We start from the raw sequence: 11,059 nt of genomic DNA, 5'->3' as shown, positions 1-11,059 counted from the left end.
AGCCTAAGTAACCTCGGCTGCGGGTGGGACTGTGCTAGGGAGGACCGGTCGGGAAGTCTGCAGCTTCCGTCCCTCGACCGGATCACCTTGGTGCAATTCCACAAGTGGCGTCCCGTGGCTGTCCGATGGCCTTAGTGGTCATAGTATGGTCTGCGAGCGTTACATACATGCACATGCATTTTGGCAAATAGTCCATCTATGATCGATGCTAGACGAATTGAGCGATCTCTTTTCTCCTTAGTCCTTGTGGTGTCTCCTGATAATTTTATACTGTAATTGACAAATTCTACATCTCTTTAAAGTGGATCATTAATTACTCGAAAAAGATTTATTGAAAACATGTAACCATTAATTAAGTTAAAGTAAAGCTGTACTCTTTGCATTCTCGAGACAATAAAACTATCTTTGGAACTAAACATATTCAACCACATGCATCAATAGAGACCTTTGAGATTCCTTCCTTTTTTTGTATTCTTTTTAATCATAATTTTGGAAGGCAACTTTAGTTTTTCCATTTCTCTCTTTTATATGTAAGGTTCCGATGAGTTCTTGAAAAAAGAGATCTAGAGTCCAAAGATCTATTGATATATTAATTCCTTTAATCTTTACTTCAATATTTATTTTCAAAATGGGTGGAGGACTGGTAGCAGATGATTTCAAACCTGGTCAAGGTATGTCGCTTTTCTTAAATGTTTCTCTCACTCGTTGCTTTATACAAAAACGGGTACGAATCAGTCTAGCAATTATAAATCGTTTTAAAAGATTTAATTAGAAGTAAAAAACGAGAGCCTTAAGAAAGAGCTAGTGAGAAGATATTCCAGTTCTGGCTTTGACAGAGTTTCTATTATTATTTTTATTTTTTGAAGATGCATGTGCTTCTGATTTACTGCTGAAGCCTGCAAGAACCTTAGTCCTTCTTGGCTGCTCGGGCAATGGGAAAAGCGCGACTGGGAATAGCATTCTCGGAAGAGAGGCGTTCGAGTCGAAAGGAAGTGCAGCAGCTGTTACCAAAGAATGTGAGCTAAAGACTACTAAGCGACCAAACGGACAGATCATCAATGTTATTGATACTCCTGGTGTGTGTGTTTGCATGTGCCTTTTGTTCATATGAAAATGTAATAGTCGAGCCAGAGTCCCATTAGCAAACAATGCAATGCTAAACATGTTGGTCATGATTTGTTCTGCAGGCCTTTTTAGTTTGTTCCCCTCGAACGAGTCTACCATCCGAGAAATCTTAAAATGCTTTCGTCTTGCCAAAGAGGGGATTAATGCGCTGCTTATGGTTTTTTCTTTGAGAGGCAGGCTAACAGAAGAGGAGAACTCTGTGCTTTCAGTGTTGAAGGTCCTTTTCGGAGATGATATTGTTGACTACATGATCGTTGTTTTCACCAATGAGGATTCACTTACTGATAACAATGAGACATTGGATGGCTATTTGAAGGAATCTTCTCGTTTCAAGGTTACTGTGTTTTCTTCTATTGAAACAGCGAGCTAGGAAAAACTTTCTAAAGAGATTTTCACCTTTTCTTGCGAGTTGCGACTTACATCTATCAGTTGGATTTGTTTATGGTTCTAGGAAATTCTTGCGGCCTGCAACAACCGTGTGGTTCTGTTTGATAATAGGGCAAAAACAGGAAAGCGCAAGAAAGCTAAGAAAGTTCAGAGGCTTCTAGACCTTGTTGAAGAAGTTGTGAGGAAGAACAACAAAAAACCATTTCTGTTTGATTTATCTCATAAGACAATGGTAACCTTTTTTTTTAATGCATGTTCCCTTTCCGATATCTTTTGTTTGCTTATCAGTAACCATCTGCATCTTAGGAGGCCGAAGTTGAAGAAAAGCAGAAAAAGATTAAAGCAATGAAGGGTCACTACACAGAAGAAGAGAAGTCCAATTGGAAGGAAGAGGAAGAGAATTCACCTCATCATCAGTTCAGCCAAAGGGTAAAGAAGGTAAGGTGTTTTCAAGTCCATCTCTATGGTTCTGATCTCATACGATAGATAATAATGTGTAGTAACTTATGAGACATAAGGCTTCGATGTGAATATGTTTCTTGGACAATTCTTTAAGAACTGATCATGATGGGGAGAATTTTCTTTTTAAAGTTTTACATTAATTGGTCTTCTTTGTTATTGCTCAGGTGGAAGAAACAAGGAGTTGGCTGAAGGAGAAACTGAATGAGGAGAAAACTGCAAGACGTGAAGCAGAAACAAGGGCGAGAGAAGAGATTAGGATGCTGAGGGAGAAACTCCAGCAGGCAGAGAAGAAACTCGAGAAACAGGAAGGAGGTTGCATCGTTCTTTAATAGATGTTCTTTCAAAATTGTGCCACCCAGAGATGATACATACGTATTGAGTTTTCTATGGTCTTTTTCTTTCTATCAATTAAAAGAAACTACTTCTGAGATATCTGGCATTATGTGAACCTTTTCATTGGTACTGAAACACACATTTCATTTGGTTTTCTACCATTCAATTTTTTCCTACTAATTCTTTACATAAGATGGTTATTTTGTTTGAATAAATTTTATATTCATTCAAACAAAAAGATCCACCAAATCCATAATCTTTTGAATGAAACTTTTCAGTTCTATAATTTTCGGATATTCATAGTTAAGGGGTGGGCAAAATACCCGCACCCGATACCTGAACCCGAACCCGAAGTAAGTAATTCGGGTCGGATATAAATCATCCAAACTATCTGATCGGGTGTTCATATTAAATAAAACGGGTACCCGAACCCGACCGGGTATACCCGAACACCCGATTAAATCATCCAAACTATCTTGATTCTCGACTTGCCATATCCCGATTTCTAAGATATTCAAACCAACCAGAAAATCCCCCAATTTAACAAACTAGAAACCCTAAAATAATTCTCATCGTTCCCCGACTCTCCTCCATCTGAGATCTCAAGGCAAATCAGGTACATCACTTTCTTCTTCGTCGATTTTATCAAATAACTTAAAACAGAGGCTAACAATATGAATTTACGAGTGTTGAATTCTTTATTACGAGTGTTGTGTTGTAGTCTAGTATTAATTATATTTAAATTCATGCTTGTGTGTGTGTCTATGTTTTTTTGCTTGATAGATTCACCATCAACTCCACGAGAATTAATTTAAAGTGTTGGAGTGGGTTTCGTAAATATGATTGCTTGTGTGTATGAGTGTGTATGTGTTTTTTTGTACTTCATTTATTTTTTGCCTCACTTCTGAATTTGTTTTAGTAGAGGATTCAGTGAACAGTTAATTAGTTTGAGTTATAATAATTAGAACTAACTTTATATGATTATATGATTCTAACTTTAAATTTGGTGTCATTTCATGTTTCAGGAAATCAAGAATTATTGTCTATTGGTTCATGAACTTATTGTTTTTGTGTTTGGATTTGTCATTTCTTTTTATTGAACCCAATATAGTATGATGAAGTTGGCTTTTTTATATTTGATGATTACAATTTACGATCAGTTTGTTTAGCTGGGTAGTTTGGGTGTAACCCGAACCCGATGGATGTTTATCCGAATCCGATCCGAAATCTAAAAATACTCGAATGGGTCTTATAATTTAAAACCCAAAAACCCGAAATACCCGACCCGAAACCCGATAGGGTACCCGAATGCCCACCCCTAGTTAAGTTAACAGAGTTGCTAGTTTCTAAAACAGTGGTATTTTTGTTGTTTTTTTTAAACAACTGTTTTGCCCCCATTGAGGATGATTCGATCGATCCGATGATTCGATCGTTAACCGGACCTAATCAAATTAGAGAACCTGATTTGGTTTGCAAACTAAATCTGGTTAAGGAAAAATAAATTAAAAGTTTAACTCAGTTTATCAAATTATAACCCGGTTTAATCTGGTTATCAAACTAAATCTGGTTTTTTAAAAATTAACTAATCTGGTTTAGAAAAACTCAATTTTATCCAAAAGAAATATTTTAACTCTTACACAGGCGTTGTCAAAAGAAAAAAAGAAAAAAACCACTCTTTAACCGGTTTAAACCAAAATCCGAATGAAGCCAGACTTAACCAGTCGACTCACTTTCACCAGATTATATTCAACCAAAAGGTCGCAAGAGATTTTGAAATTAAATTCAACCAAACCAAACCGGTACTTTGGTTTAGGCAAAAAAAAATATATTAATTAATATTGAAAACCTTATTGAACCGAACCAATTTAATAACCAAATTGGAAAAGTCTATTGTCCGGGGAAAACATTTCAGAAGAGTACGATTCCCATCAATATACACTCAAATTAAATTTGAAAATTTTCATGAAAAAAATGGTTTGAAGAATTTTTAAAAATTTGTGTTTTGTCAAATTCGAGTTTTCTCCAATTTTTTAGCTGATGTTGCTTATGTCTTATCTTGGAAAAACAAATTATTTTCCCCTGAAACTAGCATATCAAACTAGATAGAGCACGAACTTTAGCAACCAATTGATAATGCTCCATTGAGTTCTCTCATCTCATACGTCATTAACCCTCTAGCATTCTGAAAGAAACGCGATTACAATTACATGTCATATTGTGTTTGGTTCATTTTAGTTTTTGGGCTTCAAAAGACTTGTATTCAGACTTGTAATGTACCCGTTTGGGCTTTCGATTAATGATATATGTGGTTGGCCAAAAAAAAAAAAAAAATTTACCGACAAATTAAAAGAAAAAGGAAAGGGAAAGTTGTTTCTCATCGAGAATCCGATAATCGAATCGAGTTATTAGACTATTAACAATTTAACTTCAAATTCTCTTCTTAATTTGGCCGGCGGTTTCTATGGCTCTTCGCTCTCCGACTCTTGTTGGTCGTCGTTGTGTGGTGGCAGGGAGAATCTCGGCGGTTCGTTGCGACTTCTTTCTCCGGTTTGGTTTGTGGCTCTGATGGGTCGGTAGTTGTGCCAGAGCTTTCCTCTTTTGGGGCTTGCTTGTGAGATCTTGTTTCCTGGGGTGCATCGCCTTATTTCCAGATCTCCTCTTCCTCCAGGGGGTTTTGGTGTGGACCCAGTTAGGTATTGTTGGGATAAGCTTGAAGGAAGCTTGAGCTGGAAGTTAGTTCTAGTCCTACTATAATTGAGTTTATTAAAGAGATAAGGATCAAGTGTATTAGGAGATAGCTAATATGTGTGATTCCTAGTAGGATTAGGATTAGCAAAGTAGTATATAAGGATGTGTTGAGATGTGACACAACTTATAAGGTTTTGAGAGAGAAGAAAGATTGAGAGCTTAAGTTTTGAGAGATTTTCTTAAGCTAATAAAGTGAGTTATACTTTAATCTTGTGTTCTTAACAAACCTTTAAATTCTATATTTGGTATTAGAACTTTGCTCGATCATCAAAGAAGCTATGTCCGAACTAACAGTCGCGTCACCACGACCTAAAGAAGGAAGAGGCTCGTCCTCCATTGTTTGTCCCATGTTAAACACGACAAACTATACTGTATGGGCGATGAAGATGAATATTGCACTCAAAGTCCATAAAGTCTGGGATGTTACTGAAGTAGAAACCGATCAGATCAACGAAGATAAAATAATATAGCCATCGCCTTGCTGTTTCAATCAATACCCGAGAGTTTAACCTTACAGGTTGGAGAATTGCATACAGCTAAGAAGATGTGGGAAGCAATCAAAGCTAGACTTGTTGGAGCAGAACGTGTTAGAGAAGCAAGGTTACAAACTCTAATGGCAGAGTTTGATCGACTAAGGATGCAGGAGTCTGAAAAAAATTGATGATTTTGTCGGTAAGCTTGCTGCAATTGGATCGAAGTCAGCTGCACTAGGGACAAATATAGAGGAATCAAAGATTGTCAAAAAGTTTCTTAATAGTCTCCCTCGAAAGAATTTCATTCACATTGTTGCCTCTCTAGAACAAGTTTTGGATTTAAACACCGTGAGCTTTGAGGATATTGTTGGTCGCTTGAAGACTTATGAAGAAAGGATTACTGTAGAAGAGGAAGTTCAGGAGGAACAGAGCAAGCTAATGTACGCAAATTCAGAGTCACAAAGCTAATCAACACAACAAGGAATATAATGGAGATTTTGGAAGCTACAGAGGAAGAGGTCGTGGAGGTAGATATGGTTACAGAGGACGTTTTGGTGGTAGAGATATGTCGCAAGTCACCTGTTTTAGGTGCGATCAAACTGGACACTTTGCCTCTCATTGCCCTGACCAGCTACTCAAGCAGCAAGAGGCACAAGAAAGTGATAACAAAGATACGCAGAATGTAGATGAACTCTTAATGCATGAAGTAGTCTTTTTGAATGAGAAGCGTGTTATTCCAAGTAAATTTGAGACTAGCACAGATGGGGATAATACCTGGTATTTGGATAATGGTGCCAATAACCACATGACCGGTGATAGAAGGTACTTTGATCAGCTTGATCTATCTGTTACTGGAAAAGTACGCTTCAGAGATGATTTGCGGGTCGACATAAAGGGAAAAGGAACGATTGCTTTTATTGATCAGAATGGCAAGTCCAGGGAGATGACTGATGTCTACTTCATTCCTGATCTAAGAAGCAGTATTATTAGCCTCGGTCAAACTACAGAATCGGGTTGTGACATCCGACTAAGAGGTAACTACTTGACAATGAAAGATCGAGATGGAAATCTTCTTGTCAAAACAGAGAAATCAAGGAATCGGTTATACAAAGTTCAGATGGGGTTGCGAGACAATGCTTGTTTATATCTTACAGAAATAAATGAGTCAAGAAAGTGGCATGCGAGAATGGGGCATGTGAATTACGCCACCTTAGAGTTAATGTTGGATAAAAAACTTGTCTTAGGAGCACCACAGTTTAAGATGAAGAAAGAAATCTGCAGTTCATGCCTACTTGGGAAGCAAACTAGGCATGTGTTTTCTTAGGAAACTAGCTTTCGAGCAACAAAGAGACTAGAGCTTCTACACGGTGACCTTTGCAGACCAATAACACCAAGAACATCAGCTGGAAATAGATATGTATTTGTGATCATTGATGATTTCTCCCGATATATGTGGACTATGCTTTTAAAGGAGAAAGGGGAATCGTTTCAGAAGTTTCAGAGGTTTAAAGCTGTGGTAGAAAAAGAAGTTAGAGAGACGATACAAATCCTAAGAACATATAGAGGAGGAGAGTTTGTGTCTCATGAGTTCAATTCTTTTTGTGAAATCTCTGGTATACAAAGACACTTGACAGCTCCATATACACCACAACAGAATGGTGTTGTTGAACGGCGCAATAGAACTCTAATGGAAATGGCGAGAAGTATCTTGAAGCACATGCATATGCCAAATTATCTTTGGGGAGAAGCCATAAGACATTCCAGATATCTTATAAACAGAGTTACTACTCGAGCTTTGAAAGATAAAACTCCATATGAATGTTTTTGAGACAAGAAACCAACTGTTGAACATATTAGGATCTTTGGATGTATCGGATTCGCAAAGGTAGAGAAGTCTATCTCAAGAAGCTAGACGACATGACTCGAATGCTTGTTCACTTGGGAACAGAACAAGGATCTAAGGCATATCGGTTGCTAGATCCACTGTCAAAAAGAATCATTGTAAGTCGTGATGTTGTGTTTGATGAGACAAAAAGATGGCATTGGTCACGAGATAGTTCTAAAGGAGGATGCGATGAAAGCTTTATAGTGAAATTTGACGTTTTTGGAAATCATGGTCTTCAAGAAATTGATGAAACTAATGAATAAGAGCAGGATATTGGAGATGAGGAAGGTCTAAGTGATGCAGAGCATGGTGATAATACTGAGAGCCGGAGTCCTTTACGAGAAGTTAAAGCAGAGCCTCACCAACCTGCAATTACCGAAACACAATCTGCAACTACGACTGCAGAACCTGAGTTACGAAGGTCACAACGGGTGAAAGTTAAGCCAAAGCATCTTGAAGATTACATATTACTTGCTGAAGAAGAAGGTGAGATCTTGCTTCTATGTCTAAATAATGAGCCTAAAAACTTATATGAAGCCAAGGAGTCTAAGGAATAAATAAGAGCTTGTGAGGAGGAAATAGGGTCAATAGAGAAACTAAGAACTTGGGATCTTGTTGATCTCCCATTAGGAGCAAAACCAATTGGTCTAAAGTGGGTATTCAAGTTAAAGAGAAATTCTGATGGGAGTATCAACAAATACAAAGCTCGGCTTGTAGCTAAAGGACATGTGCAAAAGTATGGTGTTGATTTTGAGGAAGTTTTTGCACCAATTGCTAGGATCGAGACTATAAGAATTCTAATTGTTCTTGCAGCTTCACATAGATGGGAAATCCATCATCTTGATGTAAAAACAGCCTTTCTTCATGGAGAACTCAAGGATACTATTTATGTTAGTCAACCTGAAGGATTTGAAAAGAAATGTAGTGAAGGTAAAGTCTACAAGCTCAATAGGCTTTGTATGGCCTCCGACAAGCTCCTAGAGCTTGGAACAATAAACTGAATTACATTCTGGAGGAGTTACAGTTTGTTAAGTGTTCAAAAGAACCCTCCGTTTATTGGAAGAACGTTGGTAAAGATCTTTTGATAATTGGAGTTTATGTTGATGATTTGTTTGTCACAGGAACAAGCTTGGTTGTTATCAACAAATTTAAGGAGGAGATGGCTAGTAAATTTGAGATGAGTGACCTTGGGAGATTGATATATTATCTAGGAATGCAAGTACATCAACATTAAGATGGGATTACATTAAATCAAGCTCGGTATGCTTGCAGAATTTTAGAAGACACATGGATGTCTAAATGCAGTGCGGTTCTAATACCAATGGAACCGGAACTGAAATTGTCAAGAGCCAAGGATGAAGAAGAAATTGATGCCACGCTGTATAGAAAGAATGTAGGATTTCTACATTTCTTGTTACACACTAGGCCAGATTTATCGTATTGTGTGGGGATATTGAGCCATTACATGCAGAGCCCAAGACATTCACATGGAGTAGCCATGAAACATTGTTTACGATACTTAAGAGGAACTACTCATCTTGGAATGTCTTAAGAGGTGCTAAGATTAATTGGTTACAGTGATAGCAGCCATAATATCGACCCTGATGATGGAAGAGGTACTTCAAGGCACATATTTTATTTTGGTGGGAGTCCAATCACATGGTGTTCGCAGAAGCAGGATGTTGTAACGTTATCCTCTTTTGAAGCAGAGTTTATTGCTGGAACTGAGGCTGCAAAACAAGCAGTTTGGCTGCAGGATTTGTTGGTCGAGATTACTGGTTCTGCAGAGGAGAAGGTTGTCATTCAGATTGACAACCAATCGGCTATAGCTCTTACTAAGAATCCTGTTTTTCATGGTAGGAGCAAGCATATTCATAGACGTTATCACTTCATAAGAGAACGAGTTGAGAGTGGTCAGATTGAGGTTGAGCATGTCCCGGGAAATGAGCAGAGAGTAGATATACTTACAAAAGCATTGGACAAAAACAAATTCAAGGTAATGAGAGATCTCTTGGGAGTTCAAGACTTGTCGAAACAGAGCTTCAAGCTTAAGGAGGAGATTGTTGGGATAAGCTTGAAGGAAGCTTGAGCTGGAAGTTAGTTTTAGTCATACTATAATTGGGCTTATTAAAGAGATAAGGATCAAGTGTATTAGGAGATATCTAATATGTGTGATTCCTAGTAGGATTAGGATTAGCAAAGTAGTATATAAGGATGTGGAGATGTGACACAACTTATAACGTTTTGAGAGAGAAGAGAGATTGAGCTTAAGTTTTGAGAGATTTTCTTAAGCTAATAAAGTGAATTATACTTTAATCTTGTGTTCATAACAAACCTTTAAATTCTATAGGTATGTTACAACTATTTCCTGAATTTAGAGTCAACTTTTGCATGAGTAGAAGACAACTGAAAGAAGTTTTTAGCCAATTCAAGAAACAATTTTTTGGCCAATTCGTTAAAACAAAACTTGGTTAGTTAAATAATAATAGCTGATACTTCAAACGTATGCTGAGTACATATTGAAAACTGTGTAGCATTGTAGATATTAAATATAAATTCTTACATGGACCAGAAGAATTTACTTTTAAGTTTCTTTGAACTTCTAAAAGGCGTGACAAATCTCATTCCTACATAGTTCATAAAATTTTGTTAGTTCTTTAAAAGAAAAAGAGGATGATCAAAGTCGCTCTTATAGAAAGCTTTTACATTTCGTCCTTTAAAAGCTCATATCCTTGCGGGAAAAAAGATTTGATTATTGGATAAGTTTTATATGGTTCTCCGCGTAATCCAAGTAAGTTTCTAATTTCTTGAGAAACTATATGAAAAAACTGAACTATTTGGAACATGATTATTGATACCAGTAGAATTCCTTGTAAATTTCGAGTTTAAAGTTGATAGATGGTGTAGGCCTCCTTGTATTCGACGTATTCTTCATCCTATTTCATATAATGACAATAGTGACATTACTTTCATATTTTGATAAACAGTGCTTAAGAATAAAAAGAATGGATTATTACAGATAAGAGCCTTTGTTGGCCCAAATATTAGAGAATAGGTATGATTACCCGGACTCTCGTTTTTAGGCCTTTCTCCCCCACTTGCAACTACGATTTTATCATTGGTCTCTCCTCCTTCTTCGCTCTTCTCCCCCAACGACAACCATCACTGTTTTTTTTTTTTTTTATCTAATCCACCATCTTTGATCAGGTGAATTCAAAGGATTCAATCTATTTTACTTTGAATGAAGAAATCTAAACCCTAAAGGATACTACCTAGAGAACCCAAGGGCTTCAATCATAAACATTTATGGATTTTCTATTTCTCCAGTCTCCACCATCGTTGGTTTGTATTTCTCCAAACCAGGAACTCCACCTCCAAGGTCCGCCGACCATCTTGTTTAGTGAACCCAAAAGCTTTCAATTCATCTTTTTCCGACAACTCTTCCGATTCATTTTAAAATCTAATCAAAATTAAAAATATTTTACATGTTCTGCGATTCACAAATCCAAAAAAAATTAGTTGGTAATTGGTTCAATCGCTTAACGACGATAAGCTAACCATCATCAAGGTGGAACTCACCATCGATGGCTGCAACTCCTTCTTTAATCAGAGATTTGAAAATCTGAAAAAAAAAAAAAATAAAAAA

The 11,059-nt window shown here is 37.1% G+C and overlaps 1 protein-coding gene across 1 annotated transcript; it reads left to right on the top strand.

Annotated features, from left to right (window-relative positions):
• Positions 423–2,439, top strand: LOC104721572 (immune-associated nucleotide-binding protein 8). The gene is made up of 6 exons (XM_010439589.2): positions 423–671; positions 867–1,076; positions 1,188–1,459; positions 1,577–1,744; positions 1,819–1,950; positions 2,139–2,439. Exons 1-6 carry the CDS (start codon positions 629–631, stop codon positions 2,301–2,303), a joined length of 990 nt encoding a protein of 329 aa, XP_010437891.1. The 5' UTR covers positions 423–628; the 3' UTR covers positions 2,304–2,439.

The sequence above is a fragment of the Camelina sativa genome, chromosome 2 (assembly GCF_000633955.1).
Source record: "Camelina sativa cultivar DH55 chromosome 2, Cs, whole genome shotgun sequence".
Classification (NCBI taxonomy): domain Eukaryota; kingdom Viridiplantae; phylum Streptophyta; class Magnoliopsida; order Brassicales; family Brassicaceae; genus Camelina; species Camelina sativa.
The sequence above is the reverse complement of the archived record's forward strand: the minus strand, read 5'-3'. Positions and strand labels throughout refer to the sequence as shown.

Bases quoted from the DNA above. Each gene is read 5' to 3' on its own strand.
- LOC104721572 (XM_010439589.2), top strand. From the start codon at position 629: ATGGGTGGAGGACTGGTAGCAGATGATTTCAAACCTGGTCAAG. The intron at 672-866 runs GTATGTCGCTTT...TATTTTTTGAAG, and splicing joins TGATTTCAAACCTGGTCAAG to ATGCATGTGCTTCTGATTTA. The intron at 1,460-1,576 runs GTTACTGTGTTT...TTATGGTTCTAG, and splicing joins AGGAATCTTCTCGTTTCAAG to GAAATTCTTGCGGCCTGCAA.